We start from the raw sequence: 23,576 nt of genomic DNA, 5'->3' as shown, positions 1-23,576 counted from the left end.
AACAACCGAACCGCGGGCTCTTTTTTTCTGCTCTCAATTTTGAGTTGCGGTTGAAGATGTACTGGATGGGGGGGGGGCTGGTAAACAATGCGACAGCGATGATGGGTGGGTGGCGTGTGGTGTGGGGGGCTGCTTTTGTTTTAATTTGATGATGAGCGCTCTGCTGCTTGCTGCCTGCTGCTTGCTGCTGTGCAGGACGGGCGCAGGGAGGAGGTGAGCGGGGGGGGGGTTGTGGGTTGTGGGTGGCTGGGCTGTGGGGGATGGGGACGCGGGCGAGGTTGTGACGCGTTCATTAATGATCCCACCATCTGTCGCGAGCACGGCACGCACACCCCCCTTCCTCCACCACACACCCCACAACCCCCCCCCCACCACCACAACCACCCTCCACCACCACATCCCCTCCTCCACCACACACCCCCCACCACCACAACCCCCACCACTACACACCCCTCCACCACCACACCCCCTCCACCACACCCCCCACCACTACACACCTCCTCCTCCACCACCACCACCCTCCCACCACCACCCCCTCCACCACCACAACCCCCTCCACCACCACATCCCCCTCCACCACACACTCTCTACCAACACACCACCTCCACCACCACCACTACACCACCACTACACCCCCCTCCACCACCACCACATCCCCCTCCACCACACCCCACACCACCACCACCACCCCCCTCCACCACCACACCCCCCTCCACCACCACCACCCCCCCACCACCACCACCCCCACCACCACCCCCTCCACCACCACACACCCCCTCCACCACCACAACCCCCTCCACCACCACATCCCCCTCCACCACACACTCTCCACCACCACACCACCTCCACCACCACCACTACACCACCACCACTACACCCCCCTCCACCACCACCACATCCCCCTCCACCACACCCCACACCACCACCACCAGCACCCTCCACCACCACATCCCCCTCCACCCCACCACACTCCCCCTCCACCACCACCACCACCCCCCACTTACCACCACCACACCCCCCACCACCACCACACCCCCCACCACCACCACCCCCCTCCACCACCACCCCCCACCACCACCACCATACCCCCCACCACCACACCACCACCCCCCACTCCCCCCTCCACACCACCCACACCACCCCCCTCCATCCGCCACTTATTTATTTATTTGTCTCAACATTTTCCCTTATTTTTTTTTAGCTTCCGTTATTTATTTTTTTCGTTTCGCCCGACATCATGCTTTATCTCTCTCTCACTCACCTATTCAGTTTTATTGTTTTACACTTTTTCAACTCACGAGCCGAAATAAAATGTAACAAAAATATTCGATCTGAAAGCGCGGCCTCCTCTCTGCTGCTCCTGATATTTTATTTAACACGTCCGTGTAAGACCTCTGCCGTTTAGTTGATCTTCTCCTTGAACTATCGCGCATGATGAGGAAGAGCGGAGAGAGAAATGAGCAAAGAAAACCATAAAAAAATATATATATGTACTTCCCCGGTGTGTGTCTTCATCGCTGGACATATGCTCAATTGTTACACGCAGTCTCTGTGGTGTGTGTGGGCGCGCGCGCGACTCTGAACCGGTCCTGGGCCTCCCTTAGGTCGACTCGGCCTCAAATGAGTATCTGGTGCGGTGTGTAAAAACATCGCCACTGGGGAGACAAAGGGCGGTCGGGCGTGGTGCCGGCCACCCCCCCGTGTACCAATGGCGGCCTTCATAGGTGCTACTCGCTAACAGCACTTGCCCCAAGTTTGTTACAGGCTATACGGGGGGATCTTTATCTTTGTTGTTGTTCGCGCGTGCATCGAGAAAAATCAAACACCGAATAGAAACCTTTTTGCAGGGCATAAAGTCTGCATTAACCACACGTTACACTCGTGGTGAGCGTGCAAACACACATGCTGTGATAATGTGTGATGCATTGTCTTTGAAACTGATTGGCCTACACCAGAGACATACTTCTTCAGGGACTAGTCTCTCACCAGTGTCAGACCAGAGAAGAACGCCAAAAGGCGAACAGCACAAAGACAATGCCACACGTAGCAGAAGCATTCACAGCTCGTGGCGCGCAGCTATATCATGGGAACTTTTTGCCAGTTTCAAAGCATGAAAAATAAGAACGGGGTTTACCCTTTCTGGCAATAAAACAGGCGTTAATATGTTCAAACACCGAGGAATCAAGTCTGCATTAACATCTTAACACCCGTTTTATTGCCAGAAAGGGTTAAAACCCGTTCTTATTTTTCATACTTTGATACTGGCAACAACAACAAAGTTCCCATGACAAGAGGCAAAGAGATGGCGGCGAGAAAAAGTCGTAGAGTTCAGAGGTCACGGCTGGACGGGCGCTACTGGGGAGAGGAGGGAATGGCAGAACACTGGGGGAGGGGAACCCTTTGACCATCAGTGGGAAGTCACAGACAGACAGCAACAACCACCACTACTACTACCACCATTACTACCACCACTACCACGTTGTGTGCGTAGTGTAGCGGTTAACGCGCTGCGCCACAAGCCTCGCGACCCGAGTTCGATTCCCGCTCACGGCCAACATCAGTGACGATTATCTGAACTGGTCCTAGGCCCTCCCCTAGGTCGACTCAGCTTCAAATGAGTACCTGGTGTGATGCGTAAAACATCGCCACGAGGGAGACAAAGGCGGCTGGGCGTGGTGCTGGCCACCCACCCCCCCTCGTGTGCCGCGCCGGCCTTCATAGGTGCTCGCTAACAGCACTTGCCCCTACAGTCTGTTAACGCTACACGGGGGATCTTTGTCTTTGCGTCTCTCCCTGCTGCGTATGCCAACACAGCCGGAGTTACTAAGTGTGCTGGGAGGCTCCGTTTGTGGAACAGCAGGGGGTGCCCCTAATCCTTGAGGCTGTGAGTTCAACTCCCGGTCAGGGTCGGCTCGGTCCGGTCATCATCATGACCATCATCATCTTCGTTCTTGTCATCGTCAACCCATCATAGCTCCAGGGTCGCCAAAATACGTACTACCTTGCGAATTCTCCCACTGGGTAACAAGTCTATCGACGGTGACCGTCCTTATGCTGTGATTGTTCTTTCCAGCTAGATTCGCACCTTACCCATGTGTGTGGCTTCATCTCGCCATTCCATTTGTTTGCCTTAAGCAGCTGATGAGACCCAGAGTGTCAAAGCTGGCGTGGCGTTTGCTTGCTTTAGGAACAAAAAAAAGTGCCGCTTTGTAATATTGTCTTGGGAACCACAAAAGGCTACACAGAACCGAGTTCTGCTTGCATACGACGACTCCACTTACAAGAAGATTGGAGGCAGCGGCGTTCATCTCCAGCGCCGGGAGTCACACAAATTCCACATTTCCACGACAGGGCCGAGCAAAATCCACAGGACAATCAATCACTGTTGACTTCCCACAAAGCGGTCCTCATTTGTTCCGCGCCCCCCCCCCACCACCCAGAGAGAAGTTAAGCCGAGCGGATTAACGCAACAGAGGCGCACACAGCCCACGCGGCGGCGGGGCCTTGCGCGGCCTCGCGTTTGGGCCTCTCTCACCACCCCCCACCCCCGACCCCTTCACCGCCGTGCAATTTTCTGCACCCGAAGTGGCAGCAGATTACGCAACGCGACGCACCAGTGACTCCTTCACCGCTATTAGTCACCAGGCCCTGCCAGAGAGCAGTTGCCCCCCCCCTTTCCTACGATAACCTCTCCGGCGGAATCCTCGGGTGGCCCCCCTTCCTTTCGCCGCTGCTCACCGGCCCCCCTCGGGCCCGCGCCCCCCACCCCCCCCCCCTTGCCGGAGCCGCGACTGTCGGCCGAGCGTTGCGCGGAGGCCCCGGCTCGAGGCGGCTTCGCGCCGCCCTCCTGGGAATTTTCCACTGCGAGTGGCCACGGAGGAGTAGGAGGCTCACCGCTTTACGTGTGACGGACGCCGCTATTAAGGGAGCTGTTACGTAATTAGCAAAGCGTGCATCGTTTACGTCTCGGCGTCAGAGCCTGAATCTCAACACCTGGGCCCCCAAGCGACCAGTCGCCCAGGTCCCTTCCCGGCAGTGAGAGACAACAGATTTGACAAAAAGATAAAGATCCCCCAGATAACCTGTAACAGATTGGTGGGGCAAGTGCTGTTAGCGAGCACCTATGAAGGCCAGCTAGGCACACGAGGGGGGTGGGTGGCCAGCACCACGCCCAGCCACCTTTGTCTCCCCATTGGCGATGTCTAAACACCGCACTATGTACTTATTTTAGGCTGAGTCGACCTAGGGGAGGAGGCCCAGGACCGGTGCAGATAATCGTCACCGATGTTGACCGTGAGCGGGAATCGAACTCGGGCGGCCGGGTTCGTAGTGCTAACCGCTGTATCACCGCTCACCCAAGACACGCGCACGCGCACGCATTCATACACTCGGCAGGCAAACGACTTGGTGACAGCGGTAATACCCCCCTGGGTTCACGTCGGGGAAGCGTTCCCGACAAGATGCGACGACGAATATTGAAACGGCGAACATCAAAGCGCGAACGTCGTCTGGACGCCCAGGACGGCTCAACAAACACAACGGAGGGTGAGCGGTCGCGCCGTGTGTGGATGCGCGCATCTTCACCATCGACGTACCCACAACATCACATTAAATGGCTCAAAATACCACACTAAAAACGAGTGGACAGCGCTAAACTTTGACGGACAGGATACACGCGACACTAAGATAGGGTGAATTATAAAGAAAAAAAATCACGAAAATACTCTACGGAAATAATTTCTTGTACTCTACAGCACGGTACACTTTCTTTATTTGCGACGCAAAGTCGTTTCGTGCGCAGGGGAGGTGGTGGAGGCGATGGCGGAGAGGCGACGGATGACGAGAGAGGAACGGACGACGATGCTGCCAGCGACGTGAGAGTGAGGCGGGGGGGGGGGGGGTGTGTAGAAGGTAATAATGAAGCGAGGACGTATTTGCAAAACGACGTAAAACAAAGGGGGGTGGAGAGACGTAAATCGGCGTGTGTTGCTGCGTCAGTGGCGACTTGTCTGAAATAAGGGCCATCAAGTAATCGGCAGACTTTTAAAACAAAACAACGATGACTCGAGACCGTGCCAGAACAAACCGCACGGCACACGGCAATGCGAAATAAGGGGCAATGCATCCCAAGAGCTGACGTTCAAAGTAATAAAATAATGAATTAACAGTCCGATGACAACATTAAGAGGGGCGGTCACCAGAAAGAAATCCAATCAATCACTGTCACTAGCAGGCGTGCGACGTGGGGGCGCCCATTGAGATCCGTGTCATCTTTGACAACAGAGCGGTCGCATCAGCTCCGAGCAAGAGATTTCATTTTATTGTTTGTCTCCATGCAGGAGAACTTTGGGCTACCCGCTATTGAAGTCTCACGAAGACGACGATCCCCTTCCCGCCCCCCCCCCCGTATGGCCTTGTATGGCAGCAGCAGCAGAGGTCGCAACCGGGTACCCGTTTGCGACCCTGGTGCGGCCGGGTACGGGTACGGGTAGGCCGTGAGTCACTGGTGAGTCACTGTTTGTCACTTATTTCAGGTAGGGTACGGGTAGGGCCGGGTACGGGTACCCATTTGCGACCCTGGTGCGGCCGGGTACGGGTAAGGAATCAAAACCCGTTTGCGACCTCTGAGCAGCAGTGCAGAGCAGTTCAGCGCTACGCTGCACGGTGAACCCGGGGGGTCCCGGGTTCGATTCCCGCTCCCGGCCACCACCGGTGCCGATTATCTGAACCGTTCCTGGGCCTCCCCGAGGTCGACTCGGTCTCAAATGAGTACCTGGTGCGGTGTGTGAAAAACATCGCGACTGGGGAGACAAAGGCGGCCGGGCGTGGTGCTGGCCACCCACCCCCCTCTTGTGTACCGTGCCGGCCTTCAGAGGTGCTGCTCGCTCACAGCACTTGCCCCAGCAGACGAGTATCACGCACGCACAACGCTGTACCCCCGCGAAAAACAACACGGCGTCGCTCGCGCCGTGTTCACTTTCGGACAACACTTTGTTGTTTTGCGGCGGTACCATTTTAAGCTGCCCCACTGTGCCCCTCTCTCCTTTCTTCTGCCCCCTCCTCCCACCCTCTCCCCCTCCCTCCAACCCACTCCCACCCTCCTCCCACCTCCTTCCACCTCCTTCCACCTCCTCCCTACATTCCCACCCTCCCCCATATATATTTTTTACTCATTTGAAAACGCTGACTCAGGTATTTCCAAATATGGCAACTGTGTGGTTTGCATTGCCCTCCCACCACCCACCCCTTCCACGCTTGCTGGAGCCCAACATCTTATTTCTCCGTGCCAGACTCTCTCGGAGCCACTGTGCTACAGCGGTGCTGCTGCCGGTGCTGGCAAACCGACACACTCGACCACCCCCCTCTCGGTGTCTCAAACACGCCATTTGGGGTGCCGCGGTGCCGAGATGGCAATTACCTCGCCTGGTGTACAGCAAATCGTGGGTTCAATCCCGACCCCTGACGCCTGTTTTATATTTTTAGTTTGCGCGTCTCTCTCTCTCTCTCTCCCCGTGGTCGCGTGGATTTTTCTCCGGGTCTTCCGGTTTTCCCCTCCACATTTAGAATCGACATCACGCGTATTTGCTACTGCTATAAACTTCCACGTGACAAGCCACTTCGTTGAGCTATCATTTGTGAGAGCCAGGTCGCTTTTGAAGAAGAGTTATATAGCTCAGTGGGCTTTACCTGGTAAAACATTAAAAAATGTTTTATAGTTTAGTTTATTTATTCCACTCTCCCAAGCGATTTCAGACTTTCCCTTACTGCCTCCCAGCCTCTCCAGACTCCCCCAATCAGTTTCAGTTCCATTTCATTTATTAGGTGTAGCCCTGTGAGCCATTCGGCTCTTGAATCAGGTGCAACCGCAACAAACAAAAAACTAAAACACGAACAAGAAAACACCTTAAAGTGACTATGCGCAAACAGAAAAATCCAGGAAAAAACTGCAAAGTCTTCCAGAAAAAAAGCACCGCACACCAACGCTGTGCAAAAATCCCAGTGGGATGCAAGTCAAACAACAACAACAACCACAATCATCATCATTATCATGGTTGGCTACGTGCCGTGCGAATTCAACATTCAAACAATCGAGCGTTGTTTGTATCATCTCTTATCGCTTTCCTCTATCGCAAGACTCCCAACGCTGGCAGGCAGCTGGGGTGGCTCATAGCGTCAGAGCAGTGAGCCGGTGTAGCACTGAGATCCTGTGTTTTGAGTCCAGGCAGCCAAGTGAGATTAAACGGGGGTAACATAATCAAGCGTAGTGAGTTCATGGTCTCAGCCTGCCCACCAACGGCGCCACGAAAATATCACACAAAACTGAGTTTGACTACACCTCAGCTCTGCGGATGAAACTAAACGAGTTAAGACTGCTAGGCATTGGGCATTTCCCTGTAGCAGGGCGTGTGTGAAAGTGCGCCCCGAAGTCGATGTGGATAAAGGAGGTCACGTGACGATCTCAGAAGTAGCTCCGTTACATTGCCCTGAGCTGCTGTGTTCAGAGTTCCAAATTGATTCTTCATTTTCTAGTAGAAATAGAATAGGATTTCGAAATAAACAAAGTCATCTTTGAAAGCTGCCTATCAATGCATTCACAAGCCACCTCTGGAAGACCGCATTCTACCGATTACAAAACACAAACTTTTTTTTTAAGTACAGTAAAACCGTGGATTGTGAGCATAATTCGTTCCGGAAACGTGTTTGTAATCCAAAGCACTCGTATATCAAAGCACTCGAATATCAGTTGTGATCACGTGACGCTCGGCAGACAAAGCGTATACACGTGCTACTCGTATTGCAAGACCTCGCTCGTTTATCAAATTAATATTTTATTTAAATGTATTGCTCATCTTGCAAAACACTCGCAGACCAAGTTACTCGCAATCCAAGGTTTTTACTGTGACGTACTTCCGGGAGCGTCTTGCGATCCAGGAGAACACCCCGGTACGTCAACATTGACAAGAGCAGCTCGGGAGGTTTTTAAAAAAAACTTTTTCTCACGAATATTTTAACGAAATGCGAACCTGCTTCACGCGCCGGCGTTTGTGACGAAGCCCCGTCAAGCTGTGCCCCCACCCAGCCACACGGAGAGGTCGCCAATTTCTTAGCGGCAACGCAAAACAACAAAAAAACCCCGACACAATGAGCCCCTTAGCCCGTTCTCATGTCCACCATCCCGTTTGCCAATCTCCTCCATTCAAACGCAAATTAAGTCATTACACATTCCACGCTAATGATGAGTGGTAAACACGCTCCGCGGTGGGGAGACAGCCCCCCCCCCCCTCCAAAACCCTCGCCTAATCTGTGCCATGTGTGGCGGCGCACGCCTGCCCACTCCGCGGATTTGCAGGCGGTGGGGGGGGGGGGTTGATGGATCACACAGAGATCACAACATGTGTGTGGGACTCCCACAACCAACGCTTGCCCGGGGGAGGAGAGGGGGGGGGGCTTTAAGGTGGGCCCGAGAGAGAGCGAGTCGGCAGTACAGCAAGCGGGTAGGCGACCCTTCGACACATGACCGAGCGTCGTTTTTCCACGGGTAGCACGGGTTTCCTCCCACGTGCACCGAGGTCCGTGATGCAAACCAGCGAAGAGTTCCGTCATTAACGCAGAAGCACCCCGAATGGCGCGACAATCGTCGAGGCTTACCTTGGATGCGTTGCATGGAGATTATAATCAGTAACGTCAATTTGCTATTCGAATTCGGTGTACATCATGCTCCTCTCAAAAGTATTGGCTCCGCGAGAGGGCTCGCAACACGCAATCGGAAGGTTCGCGAGTTCAAATCCTGGTCGGGGGTCCAATAAACCCATCATCCCTCTGGGGTCAATAACACGAGCACTGCTTTGTGGGGAAGTTTAAAATCTAGACGATAAACATTTTTTTTTTATTTTAACAGGGAAGGCCCACTGAGCTACGTAGCCCTTTTTCAGAAGCGACCTGCCTGTCACGAACGATAGGTCAACGAAGTGGCTTATCGCGTGGAAATTGATAGCAGCCAAATAATCGAAACACATGTTGATTCTTAACGTTGGAAGGGGAAGACCGGAGGACCCAGAAAAAAAGTCCACATGACTACAGGGAGAACATGCAAACTCCGAATATACAGCAGGCGTTAGGGTCGGAATCAAACCCACGACCTTCTGTATACCAGGCGAGGCAGTTAATATCTCGCCACCGTGGCGCCCAAATGGAATTCTGTCACCAGAATATTATATAAATCCTAGCGAATAAAAAAAACTCACGAAACATTATCTTCACAATTTATTATTACGCAAAAAGCCGATTTATTTTTAGTGCTTCCGAGTACAGGAGGATTGTGAGAAGAGGGTCAAAATAACAGCTGCCTCGTTTTCTGTTGCAGAGCAATGACGGGTTCTCTCCTCCTCGTGATTTCAAAATAAAAGGCAGAAAGTGCGTACAAATTAAAAGCGCACGCACGTCCGTATCGAGCGTGCGCGCGCCCGATTGAGATGTGTGTACGTACGTACGATGAACTTCTCTCGCACCGTACGTGTGCAACCGCGCTAACCCGAGGTGTGGGAGAAGGACAACGAACCAAACGCAAAAAGCAGTTCTCAAGAAATGAGTTTTCAATCCTGATGATTTAAAAGTGCACAGCTCCCAGTGGCTTCCAAACATCGAAAGGCAGAGCGTTCCAGAATGGCCGCGGAAGCGCATCTGAAAGCGCGCGACGCGGTGAACGCCGTCTTTGTTCGGTGAAGCTTTCGTCCGACATTAAAAAGTTGGACCAAGGGAACAAGCCGCGTCGTAAGCGTGAGATGTCCCTGCCACGGGCAGCAAACAGAGCGTCCCATCGTCGCGTCGCGCTCGGGGGAAGACCCCGGAAGGGACGCAGCCCAGCTGCTCCCCCACGCCTCCTCAACGAAGCCGTGCGGGACAACCGCCGGGTGGCGCTGCCTCGCGTGGTGTCCCCTCTCGGGTGCTTGCGATACCGTACCCGAGTCCAAGTCGGGGGGGGGGGGGGGGGCACCTTTCGGAACAACCCAGTCCGGAGAATGGCGACGTCGAGTCTCGCAGCGCAATACCGCCACGCTGGAACTACGAGTCGACGCGGCCTGTGGAACGGGCGCGTCGCCCCAGCCCCACGTCGTCACAGCGTGGAGCGAGCGAGCGAGCACAAGGCGCTTTTCCTACCTCGACGCTTTCCTTTCTGCCTCCCGCCTGCCCAGCTTCGGTGAGGTCCCCAAGGTTGGCGATAAAATTCAAAATGCCTGGCGAAAAATGAAACCGCAACTTTTCTTCGCGGCGGCTGACGGCCGTCAAACCCGAGAACCTCATCGCAAAAACACACCACCCCCCATTTCCATGGTGACGGATCAGTGTTCCGACACAAGCGTTAGCAACCCCAGCCACCGTCGCACTTACACACGGCGTGTAAGAAAGACACAAATGCGCGCGTTTAACGAGGTGCATTGGAAGCGTGGCACGCGACGCCGCGATTATCACACGGCAGGCCCGCGGGCGTGCCTCTCTTGCTAAAGCCCTTGACGAGATGTTAACTACCTCGCCTGGTACGCAGGAGGTCGTGGGTTCGGTCCCGACCCTGACGCCTGCTGCTGTATATTCGGAGTTTGGGTGACTCTCTCCGTGGTCTTGTGGATTTTTCCCTCCACGTTTAGAATCAACGTGCGTTTCGATTATTTGGCTGCTATAAATTGCCACGTCGTTGATATATAATTATCATTTGTGATAGCCAGGTCGCTTCTGAAAAATAGCTTTTATATAGCTCAGTAGGCCTTACCTGGAAAAATAAAATAGATACATAGTTCTCCCCCCCACCCCCGCCCCCCGCAGGCCGATTGTAATGGATGTCTTCTGAATTCAGTGAAAATGCACGTTAAGTCCTTGAGAGATCAAATAATTAGGCGCCTTTGCAAGGCACCGCATGGCGCATGGACTACCGGTTGCCGCCACTCTTCTGTTCGGCGCTGATGGGTTTATTATTGCCTCAGTCGTCCGGCAATTTCTGCAGATGGACATTAGCAGCGATGCATTATGACTACAGGGGACATTAAAGATGTTGTGACATCGTTCGCTAGGGCAGTGCCAGTTCCCTCGTGATGAAATCAATCGAGTTACTCGCTTTCTCTCTTACACTCAGACGCTGTGGGGGCCTCGGCCACTGGGGGTGCAAACGGCAAAGGGGGGGTAAAGATATCGGTGCGGTTCTTGTCGCTAAGTTTTGGGAAACCCTTTGATAATTTCAGCCGTTTTCTACAGAGCACTTCCCCCCCCCCACCCCGTCCCCCCGGGGGGCTGACGGAGCGAACGGACGGATGCTTTAACCCTTTGCTGTCGATGGGCGAGGTTAAAAAAAAGTTTTTTTTCCTTCTACTTTTAACGGATTTTTACGTCATCTCATGCGAGGTGAGACTGACAGGCGAGGTAAGAATCACTCGACAGAGAGAGAGAGGGGAGAGAGAGAGAGAGGGGAGAGAGAGAGAGAGAGGGGAGAGAGAGGGCAGAGAGAGGCCGTGTGCTCGGTGGCAGATGACGGGGAGCTCTGCATGCAGTTATATGAGCTACCCGTCGGAGGCCGTTGGACTGCGAGAAGGGCTGCGTGCAGAACGAGAGAGAGCGAGAGAGAGAGTGAGCGAGAGAGTGAGCGAGTGAGAGGTGGGGGTTTACATAAAGCAAAGTTATTATTTTTTAAAAAAATTACGAAATGATGAACGAAGCAAAGTGTCGACTACACCGAGCATCTTCTTGTTTCCACTGATCGTAAAAAAGAGAGAGAGAGAGGGGAGAGAGAGAGCAGTGTCGCACCGAGCGTCGGCGACTCGAAGATTCGCTAAACACGACGCCTCCTCGCTTCGCGGTGGTTTTCTCGTTTTGAAACCTCCGCTCCGCCGACGATGGTGGCGGCCGCGTCAACGCGTTCCGTCCGCGCGCTCGGCGGCACCAACGCGGTCGCCAACGGTCAGCGCAAGAAAAAATGCAGAGAGCTTTCCAATGTGCGTCACCTAATCCTCGCTTTTCTTTGGAAAGAGTCTTGGTGGTGCCAATTATCCTGGATTAGTCGGAGCCTATTTGTACAGTTTGACACGGACACAAAACAAACGGCGAGCATAACCGCGCGCGCGCGTGCACGCACACACCGACACGGTAAACATCGGAACACCGCAATACAAAAAAAGTGCACATGCACACGCGCGCCTTCTACAAGACAGAGGACAAACACGAGGTTCTTTGGGGCAAGTGCCGTTGTTAGCGGGCACCTATGACAGGCGGCACAGCGGTGTGGCCGACAACAACCACGCCTCTGTGCCCCCCTGTGTGCTGACGGTTATACACCTCACCAGGTACCCTTCAAGGCTGAGTCTACCTAGGGGAGGCCCGGAACCAGTTCAAATAATCACCACGGATGTTAAGACGAGGCCGGGCATCGAACTCGGGACGCTGGGCTCATGAGCGGATTGCGCTGTCATGCTAACCGATCATCTGCACGCACGCATATCCACACACACACATCCGTGCAAATAGTGCCTAGATTCGTGCGTGTAAACGCATACATTCGCACGGGCGAGCAGGTGCTGGCATATAAGCTTTCTTGAAGGGTAAAGAGCATGAACAGGATGGCAAAATACGAGACTTATTTCCTAACGCACATATAAGTGCCGCAATTTTACGCCCATAAAATAATAATAAACCTAAAAATAAACACACTTGTACGGCCAGCCACACAGAATCTCATTTCAGCACCATTAATGGCTGGCTTCTCAACCATTATCGTTCGACATTAACCAATAACAGGCGTTCCCCTCCCGGGCCACGTGCACGGAGAACTGCCAAAGACAAAGATCCCCCGTACAGCCTGACCAGACTGTTGGGGCAAGTTCTGTTATTGGCGAGCACCTGTGAAGGCCGGCACGCCCACGAGGGGGTGGGTGGCCAGCACCACGCCCGGCCGCCTTTGTCTCCTCAGTGGCGATGTTTGCATGCCGCACCAGGTACTCATTTGAGGCCGAGTAGACCTAGGGGAGGCCCAGGACCAGTTCAGATAATCGCCACTGGTTTTGGCCGCGAGCGGGAATCAAACTCGGGGTGCCCAGTTCGTAATGCAGTGCGCTAACCTCTACACTGCCGTTCCCCACTACGCACACACATCACACACTGCACTACCGCTCCCCGGGTAGTACAGCGTGCGATGGCGCACACAAAAAAAAAGATCCCCCGCATAGCCTTAACAGACTGTAGGGGCAAGTGCTGTTAGCGAGCTCCTATGAAAGCCGGAACGGTACACAAGGGGGTGGGTGGTCAGCACCACGCCTGACCACCTTTGTCTCCCTAGTGGCAATGTCTACACACCGCACCAGGTACTCATTTGAGGCTGAGTCGACCTAGGGGAGGCCCGGGACCGGTTCAGATAATCGTCACCGGTGTTGGCCGTGAGCGGGAATTGAACTCGTATCTCCGGGTTCATAGCGCAGCGCGCTAACCGCTACACTACCGCTCCCCACGATGGCGCACACACACACACAGACACACACGCGACACACACGCAACGCACACAGCGCTCGGTGCCGCGCTCTCTTCCACTCTTCCCCACCCACAAATGAATCATCAAATTACAAATTCAAGTGGATTAAAACCTTGGCGGATTTGAGGAGGAGGGCCCCCGTGGCTCGTGGGGGCTTAATGCCCGAGCCAGGGACCCAGCTCCCTTCGGAGAGTGCTCTGGGTTCAAGTCCCGGGCTCGCCGCTGACTCAAGGTAACAACAGGGAGAGGGAGCGAGAGAGAGGGGGGGGGAGCGAGAGAGAGAGCCTCTCTCGTGTGCAGCGTTTTTTGATGATGAGCTCAGCTCAACCCGGAGGAGGGGGGGGTAGCAATGGTTGCAAATAAATAAATAAAAACATTCTCCTTTGTCAATGCACCGCTGGACGAAGGCCCCCCCCCCCCCACGCCGGGGTTGTTTTACCGTAGAACTTCACCGTGCCGGTCGGTGCGGGTTGGGGAAACAGGGCCTTCGTTACCGCTTGCGATGTTACTTACTCGCAGCTGATCTTCGCCGGTGAATCAATTGCTCTTCGCTCGACACAACCGTTTATGCCGGTATACGCGATGAATCTACACGCTCAAGGGTGCTTCTTTTTAGACTGAAGATGATGGTTAGAGAGTAGGGCTCTGGTTACGAGAATTCTGTGACACTGCTTGCAGTAAAGGGGGAGGGGCAGCATTGTCGACTATTTCACGGATTAAGTAACAAGGTGGAGAGATATATTCTTGGTTCTTTCGGTAAAATCACGTAAAAGGGAAAAAATATATATACTGTATATAACAATAAAAATTCTCACGACGTTACTTTCTTTTATTTTTTCCCTTCTACGTGACTTTACCAAAAGAAAGAACCAAGAATATGAATCCCTGTAGTCACAAAAGCTTTAAATAAAATTGAAGGTGGAGAGATGTTAACTACCTCGCCCGGTATGCAGGAGGTCGTGGGTTCGATCCCAACCCTGACGCCTGCTGTATATTCGGAGTTTGCATGTTTCTCTCTCCCCGTGGTGGCGTGAATTTTTATCCGGGTCCTCCGATTTTTCCTCCCCATATTGAGAAATGTATTCGGTCTGCTTTTAATTTTCCACACGATAATAGGCCACCCCGTTGAGCTGTCATTTGTGGCCTGGTCCATTCTGAGTAAAGAGCCAATAGGCTCAGTGAGCCTTACGTGGTAAAAATGAAAATAGTTTAGATTTAGTCGATTGTCATCGCCAGCGACCATTGTCTATCCACTGCTGCATGAAGGCCTCCCCCACGCCGTTGCCATCCCTCACGGTCCTGCGAGCCGATCTCGTCGCTCCAGCCCCACGCCGGCCGTCATCCTGTGCGGCGATGGCGGTGTTGTCCTGCCCGAAACCAGCTACTCTTCAGAATTGTCCGTGCGATGGCTCCGATAAGTATTTTTTTTCTCAGATCCTTATGTGTTCCTGTTTCTGTCTCTCCGTGTAATTCCAAGCATGCAACTGTCCATGCCTTTTAGGGTAATGAACGGAGTTAAAGGGCTCAGGATAGGTGTTTATAACAAATAAACAATCCAGATATTCCAATAGTCATGGGCTCAAAAAATGCCACATCCATCCCAGTTTGTCCAATTTTTGTTTTAGTTATTTCCACCGATTTTATCCCAAATGTGCTATCATCGTCACACGATCACGGATCCATCTTGTAACCCGCAAATATCTCAGTGTGGATAACACAGAACTGCTTTTGAGATCCTTTCATGTGACCTCTGACCTACGCACTAAGGGGCAGCACTCTCTCATCCACTTTGCCAGAGCATAATGTATGTATGTATGGTAATATACTGTCGCATAGCAGCGAATGCAATAGTTTTAATCTTCAAAGCTGGAATTTAATACAATTAAGTTGCAGAAACTAATTTAATGTGTTGGGTTCTTTTTGTCATTCGTGGGCTCAAATTTAACTGCCTGGATTGAAACCCGCGACCGGAACGGTATCAACCAGTTCAGCACTTCTGACCTCTGTGCCACGTGGCCAGAGGACATTATTGGTCGATTCCTACGGCGGATCAAATTAATTGTGACCGATTCAAAATGTGCATACGCTGAACCAACACGCAACCTCCCTATCCTCGGTCAGGTTAAACTCTCGTTCAAGCTAGGATACCCTTCCTCCATTTACAAAAAAACAAACCCTACACACAGATTGTGACCTCTACAGATGAAACTCATCAACGCAGGTCTTCAGATATTAAGTAATGGCATTTTAACCCTTTCCCGTTTCGATGACATATGTGTATGTCGTCGAAATGGAACCAGAAGAAAAAATAAAAATAACTTTATCGGTACTGAGGCTCCCACAAGGCCACGCGGGAGGGCGTGTGGCACGGTTTGGCGCCAGCTATCGTAGAGCGCGGTCGTGCCGCTACGGTTCTCTGCGGTGAGTACGATGTCTTTAAAAGCAACGGCGCTACCCCTCTCTAGATAAAATTAACGCCGAGCCGCTAGTGCGTCCCGAGATTCAGCGGTGAACGGGACACCCACCCTGCAACTTGCAGACGTCTCAGAACGGAAAAAGGTGAAATCAATCAATGAAGATGTGTTTTAAGTTGCTACGAGAAAGTCATTGAAACACAGAGCATGGTACCACGTGAACCAAGGCAAGCATGCCGGACGGAGGGAGCTCCTATCTCACACTTACAGCGCAGCGTCTGAAGGAGGCACCAAACATCCACCCAGGGATTCACCACTCAGCCACGTGAACGTGCGCACACAGCGCTACACACGCGCACGCACACATCAGCAGACAGACACGCGCACGCACCCCCCTAGCTGGGCACACACACACAGTGGCAGACAAACACGCGCGCGCCGACACACCCACCCCTTGGTGCACACACCCACACACATCAGCGGATGCACGCACGCACACGTCAGCAAAGCACACACACAAGGAGGTGAGAAGACACAGGCGTTAATTAATGCAAAAAACGTATGCGCGAGTGTTGAGCGCGTGCACATTTGCAGGCACATACTAGCGCACACACGGTCACACACACACCCTCGTGTAAGCTAGTAAAAACAAAGATCCCCCTTATAGCCTTAACAAACCGTTGGGGCAAGTGCTGCAAGCGAGCACCTATGAAGGCCGCCACGGCGCACGAGGGGGTGGGTGGCCAGCGCCACGCGCGGCTGCCTTTGTCTCCCCAGTGGTAATGTTTCACACATCGCACTGGGTACTCATTTGAGGCTGAGTCGACCTAAGGGAGGCCCAAGTCAGGTTCAGATAATCATCACTGTTGTTGGCCGCTCGCGTAAATTTAACTCGGGGTCGCCGGGTATTGCACCAGCCGCTATGCCACCGATTGTGTGTGTGTGTGATCGGCAGGTCGCGTTTGGTGGGGTAAAGTGTGGCTCTAACTCTGTCTGCAGCTCGCTCAGAGATGCAGAAAAATCAGTGAGGCTCATGGGTAGTGGAGCGGGGGGAAGTCAGCCGGCAGGAGCGGGCACACAGGGCACCACGGCGCCCGCCCCTAGAGCTCTCTCTGCATCAAGATCCATGACCCCAACGGGAATCGCTAATTGTAAAGACGAACTAAGCGATCAGTGGGCGGCGGCGGCAGCAGCAGCACGGACGCCGAGAAATCCACGGTTAGTTTATGATCGGCAGGTCGTGGCGTGCGGTGGGGCACAGTGTGGGTACACCCACCCCTTGCCAACCCGCCTGGTCGCTGTGGAAAAGGAGACCAAGCAACCTCTAAAGTTCGCTCGAGCTGGGGGGGGGGGGGCCTTCCGCCAGCAGTGGTGGTGAGCGAGCAACAGCAGGGCTGCACCTTTACCTCTTCACCCGAGTCAAGTCAAGGGGTGAATAAACATCCCCCCCCCCTTCCTCCTCCTGGAGCTCCCAGCCCCAGCAGGTGTCATCAGCGTCAGCTGCTGATGCTGACGACACAATGCTTTAATGAGGCTCTCACCTTGTTAACGCCCCTCCTTCCCCCGCCCCCAACTCAACCCCGCGCGTCGCACGGACCGCGGTCCTTCGACGCCAACTCAAGCACGGCCATTAATTTAACATCGGGTTCCCCCCGCTCGTGCGGTGACATCATCCTGCCGCCCCCCCCCCACCCACTCCCCACCCGCGCCGCCCGCGGGGAGACGGGAGAGGGGACGAGAGAGACGCTCGGGCAGGCGGTTGAGGGGGCGAGGGGGGGGCCCAATGGTGAGCAGGGGATTGTGGGTAGCACGAGCGGCACACCCCCTCGGGAGGCCACAGACGGCAAAGTGCTGACAATGTCGCTCCCTAAGCCGTCGCCGACGTATTAACGGTGCCTCCGAGCGTGCCGCCGGAGAGACGGGGCGGGCGCGGCGGCTTTGGGGCGTTTGTGCGACTGTTTGGTAAATTTTGTTCCACCCATTTAGATGCAAACGCGGTGCACTTGACATATAGACACAGAGAGAAGCATTTCCCAACCCCCCCCCCCACGTTTTGAATCCCTCTCCGCCGACAGGATTACCGTCGCGCTCCGGCATCACCTGCAGGTGTCTACCTCCTCTCGGCAAGACGTCTCCTCCTCTTGCACGTCTCGAGTGGTGCGGCAACGCGGGCACCTGGTTGCCTTTGCTCGCGAATACGACGACCAGCGAATGGGATGGCGCTGCCAACGCCAACCTCGTTCGTAAAAGCGGTTTCAATGCAGTTCGTTATTTCCTGTTAATTAAACTTTACTGCGGTAGCGTCTTTGCCGACGGGCGATGTCAAAGGCAGCTTTCGCTTACATTTAAAACTAATATTTAACCCACAATCGCATTTGTGCTAAGACCATAAAGAACCCGACACGTAAACCTGGGAGGGATTATTTTTCGCACTTGTTTCTCTCCACTGCTGGATGAGTCATGGGGGAGGGGGGCAGCGTTTGACAAAATTTCTCATTAGTGCGGGTCGGCGGTGGCAGATAACATCGATGCCGGAGCATAGAGGTACAGTCCAATTATATAAAGGGTGCTTCAAAATTTGTTTTCACACTTCTGAGAATTTGCAACAGCACCACGAGAAATGTGCTGCCTACGGGCTCTGGAGACCACCTGGAGAAGATTCCATGCACGCGTTGACAACGATGGCGAACGAGTTGAGACTCTTCGACTTATTGAAGCTATCGTGTTACAGTGCATTATCCGTTCTTTTCCATTAAAAACAATAGTCCCATGTAAACGTTAACATTATTTTGAAGCACCCTGTATTTATTTGCACGTTACTACTCTACTGCCCACGGTGTAGCCCCACGGCCCATGACACCTGGTGGTGGCGGTGGTGGTGGTTAGGCGGGTGAACGTGGGGCGACAATGCTGTCATTATGTGGGGACGGAGCGAGGGACTCACCGACGATGGCAGACCAGGAGGAACCTTGCGCACCTTCTTGTTTTGAACGTCTAAAACGCACGCGGGCCACGCACAAACGAGAAACGACGTTCACTCATCGACGCGTACCTCGAGCTCTGAGAACACAGGGACCATTATTGGCAGCATCGTTCATTCGTACGTCCATCGCGCACTGTTATTGCGGCCGTACACCGGAGTCGTTTGTTTGATCCACGCCTCACGGGCAGGGAGGGCCGACCAAGAGGGCGGCGCCATTCGTGAGAGGGTCACATTTCTCACTGAAAACGTCGACCGCCAACCCAAGTTGCGCAAAATTTTGCCGAGGGAGTTTGCGCATCAAGACGGGGCGACGTGTCCACCGAGTGACACGGCCGTCTCCCTCGAACTCACAAAGCTCTCGTTCGCCAGAAGACCGGTCCGTAGATGCAAAGGGGACGTTTCTGACGAAGTCGAACCATCGGACGGCAAGAAGGCGTCTTTGGCGTCACGTGGGGCGCCACGGTGTCAAGATGTTAACTACCAAGCCTGGCATGCCGGAGATAGTGGGTTCGACCCCGACCCGGACGCCTGTACATGTGGAGTTTGCATGTTCTCCGCCGTGGTCGTGTGGATTTTTCTCCGGGTCCTCCGGTTTTTCCCTCCACATTTAGAATCAACATCACGCGTTCAGAGTCTTTGCCTGCTATAATTGTCCACACGATGATAAGCCACTTCGCTGAGCTATCATTTGCGGCCAGGTCGTTTATGAAAAACAGCTATCTACATAGCTCAGTGGACCTTACCTGGAGGTAAAAAATAAATTGTAAAAAAAAATTGTTAAAAAAATGTAACAAAAAAATTGTTAAATAAATATACAGTTTTTGGATGTGGAAAGACTGTGGAAGAAAACTCAGTCATCAGGTGACTGGCACGCCAGGGCTTCAGGTCACCCTTCCCCAAACCTAACGAGTCTTGACGTAACATGTGCAACGGCGTACGAGCGGCGCAGCCTCGGAGCAGCTGAAATAATGCGAGCTGACGCGTGGGAGAAATGCGTCTTCGTTCCATCTCGCTGTTAATCCGCGGCACCGTGCGGCCAACGCGTTTAGGGCGACTCGAACGCCGCAAGGCTGTCGCTTCACGTGACGGTGATGCGCGCGGGGTGTTGCACGCACGCGCACCCGTACGCACACATGCACGCACACACGCACACACGCACGCACGTGTACACGCGCATACACACACACACACATGTACGCACGCGCGTACACACGAAGAAGCAGACGCTGCCTTGTTTCTCAGCGCCTGTGATAGATCCCACAAAGTGGCAGCATCCTTTGTTTAGCCAGGAGATGCTTCCAGTCATTTAGGATACAGCAGAGCGTGAGTTGAGCCTGCAGAGTGCTCAGGGATGGGTGACCGCCATGCATAGCAGGCGTTACAGGTCGTGGGGCGAATACGGTGGCAGCAGAGCGCAGTGCGAAAAGCATCAATTGTTGCCCTGTAACTCTATGGTCCGGCCTACATAGGTGCTACTCGCTACCAGCACTTGCTGCAACACTCTGTCAAGGCTATACGGGGGATCTTTGCCTTTGTATGTAGAACATATTTCGCACCGTAAATTGCAAACCGTGCTAATCATTCGAATGAAGCCAATTAACTCAGGCGAGTCGCCATCGAAACGGTAAGTTTCCCTCAGTCTTGGCTTACATAGACTATTTGGCTGCGATACATTTCCACAGGAAATGCCACTTCGTGGAGCTGTCATTCGTGGTGGCCAGATCACTTCTGAAAAAGTGCTACATAGCTCAGTGGGTCCTTATCTTGTAAAATAAAAAACTGTTTAGTTTATATAACCCCAGTTCTGATCTCATTAAGGTCACAATGGCCTTGTGTTCTTATGGCTTCATCAGCATCATCGCCGTCGTCATCACGATCCATTCCTCGACATCGCGGCCTCACACAAAGTGAAGAATGTGTCCCGAAGCACCAATTTTGGCAAATGGGTTTACGGCTAACACACTCGCAGTATTAACCAGGGTGGCCGCTGGCTTCAAACTTGCAAACCTCTGCAACGAGCGGCGAGCGCGCATCCTGGCCCAGCTGGAACAGGCCAAAGAGCTGGGGGACACCAATTGGTTTGAATTAACATCGAATTCGATTTAATGCGAGTGGGAGACTGGGTTTCCAACCTCAAATCTCAAAACTGCCGGCTTACTTCTCCCGACTTATACGGAAGTATTAAACATTGACATTTCAGGCGCTGACTTTATCAATGGTAATAAGTTATATGAGAATGTCTGCACAAGTTATAAACCAGCTAACCGACTAATTAAACATTGCGTTAACAGCTCCGTGTCCCCTTCCCCCTTTGCTGGGAATTCAAATGAGCTGCTGTCCTTTAACTTTGTTAAACAAAACAAAAAAGCAGGCCGTGTTTGTCACCTAAGCCAGCTGTGTCAGAGCCAATACGATCCCACGAAGGACACCCCACGGCCGTCCGCTTTTCTAGAAGAAACGAGTGAGTAGGTGGAGGGGGGGCGGGGCGGGGCGAGGAGGAGAGTGAGGTCGCTGCTTTACCGGCGGGGGAAGGCTCCGGGAGTGGCCGGCGACGTGGATTCCCCGCCCCGTAGGACTGGTAGTACGGCGAGGCCGGCTTGGCTGGAGGGGACAGGGCCCCCCCCGGGCTCTGCAGCGCCAGATCGGGGGGCAGCAGGGGGGGCTGCTGCTGCTGCTGCTGCAAGGGCACAGGGGCAGTGGGGGGGGGAGCAGAAACACAGGTACATTTAACAGCCGAATGAACACACACACACACACGCGCGCGGGGTCTCTCCTGCTCCCGACCAATCCTGCCAAGCCGCGGGGGCCACGTGGTGGCCAAGAGGGGGCAGTGCAATAATTTACATCCATTGTTGTACAGTACTTCGGCGCTCCCTGCTATCTACCCTCCCTTCACGAACAACCAACCCACACTCTGACATAACCCTGAAGGCCTGCCCGGCCCGGGCGGAGGCCCTCATCCAGCAGCGGATCGACAGAGGGGGGTTTAACACGTAGGCTTTGGCGCCCAATATTATTCATAATAAAGGTTTTTTGGGTTAGATCGCGTTATTTCTAAATGTGTCGTAACCCTCCACCACCCGACATGGCCAAACAGTAAAAAATGTGTCACGTTGACAAAAGACAAATAGGGTTTGTACAAGCGCGCCGAGCTCAACCGAGATCAAGAAGGAACCCCAAGCGGCGGTCACGACCTTTCATTTATCCTTTCCCATCTCGCATTATTAGTTCCGTAAGACCCACCCAGCCCACCTCCTCCTCCCACAGCGGCCTTCGCACACCGAGGCTGGCATGGCCCCGCTACCTGAGGGCGACTTTCGCTCCTCCTCCTCCTCCCCTGCCGCTGCTCCCACAGCCGGCTGTGCCTGCCACACCGCTGATGGCGACGGAGACTTTACAAAATGTTAATCTGCACGGCGGCTTCGTTGAGCTATCGTTTGCGGTGGCCAGGTCGCTGCTGGGAAAGAAGCCGACGGCTCAGTGGGCTTTACCTGGTAAGATGGAAAAAAATGTGTTCCGTTTTTATTTGTATTCCTCTGTTTTGTTTACCTTCCCTATATTTTGCACTCGTTTCGTTTTTTTGTATTGTTGTTACGTTCTTACCCCCTGTGAAAACGAGCTTCATAGCTCATTGGATTCCTCCAGTTATAAATAAACATTCTGATTCTGATGATCTCCTACTGCTGCTCAACAGAATGATTTGGTCCACGCCTTCCCGATGCTTGTGACCGCAACACTCGCGCAGCTGTTACCAAGTTGTTACCGTATTCTCCGGATTGTAAGGAGCACTTTCCACCTCCCTTACATTCTCAAGTAAAAGCCGTGTGTATGTGCGTGCGCGCGTGTGCGGAGACCAGATTAGTGTTAACGTAACTGACACTGGACAAAAGAAAGCCTGGGGTGCGTGTCTCGCTATCCATAGAATACGGTGACTTGTATTGTGTAGGGGATATTGGGATGCATCATTTCGGGGGCGGGGGGCGGTATTGATCACAGCCTCAAACAAATCTAGGGGGGCAAGAATCAGGCACCACAACAACCGCCATTGGCCGCTAAGTGGCGGTGATGTCACCACGGCGCTTGTGCCAGGTTAGGTGCACTTTTAAGGCCACGTGAAGCGTCGAACGCCCGCTAGCAGGAGGTCACGGGACAGACCCAGGCTCCACAAAGATAAAAGACAAAGATCCCCCATATAGCCTGATTGCAGGGGCAAGTGCTGTTAGCGAGCACCTATAAAGGCCGGCACGGTACACGAGGGGGTGAGTGGCCAACACCACGCCCGGCCGCCTTTGTCTCCCTGGTGCCGATGTTTATACATATCACACCAGGTACTCATTTGAGGCCCGGAACCGGTCTAGATAATCGTCACTCGTGGTTGTTGGCCGTGAGCGGGAATCGAACCCGGGTAAAGCCGGGTTCGTAGCGCAGCGTAGCGCTAACCACCACTCTACCGCTCCCCACAAACACACACAGCAGCAGCAGCAGCTACAACTCGAGCTGACTGGCAGCCCTCTGTCCTGACAACCACCACTCTCCCGCATCATCCAATCCCCCACAGCTCATTTAGCCCCCCCCCACCTCACCCCGCCACCTCACCCCCCTCCCCCCCAGCTCACCCCCCCCCTCACCCCCAACCATCTCCGGCCCTCATCTCCCTCAACCCATTGAGAGCCTT

General features: G+C 53.6%; 1 protein-coding gene across 6 annotated transcripts in view; it reads right to left on the bottom strand.

Annotated features, from left to right (window-relative positions):
- The window catches only part of LOC144949278 (transcription factor 12-like), a 245,543-nt gene that overhangs the window by 66,898 nt on the left and 155,069 nt on the right, over positions 1-23,576 (bottom strand). For 5 of the 6 annotated variants that reach the window (XM_078879208.1, XM_078879212.1, XM_078879209.1 and 2 more), the window contains exons 7-8: positions 21,422-21,578; positions 18,863-18,912 (exon numbers count right to left, since the gene is read on the bottom strand). In XM_078879208.1, the coding sequence (XP_078735334.1) occupies positions 18,863-18,912; positions 21,422-21,578 (207 nt within the window). The remainder of the gene's footprint in view (positions 1-18,862; positions 18,913-21,421; positions 21,579-23,576) is intronic. The other variant, XM_078879213.1, reaches the window with a different exon arrangement.

This window comes from Lampetra fluviatilis, chromosome 53 (assembly GCF_964198595.1).
Source record: "Lampetra fluviatilis chromosome 53, kcLamFluv1.1, whole genome shotgun sequence".
Classification (NCBI taxonomy): domain Eukaryota; kingdom Metazoa; phylum Chordata; class Hyperoartia; order Petromyzontiformes; family Petromyzontidae; genus Lampetra; species Lampetra fluviatilis.
The sequence above is the reverse complement of the archived record's forward strand: the minus strand, read 5'-3'. Positions and strand labels throughout refer to the sequence as shown.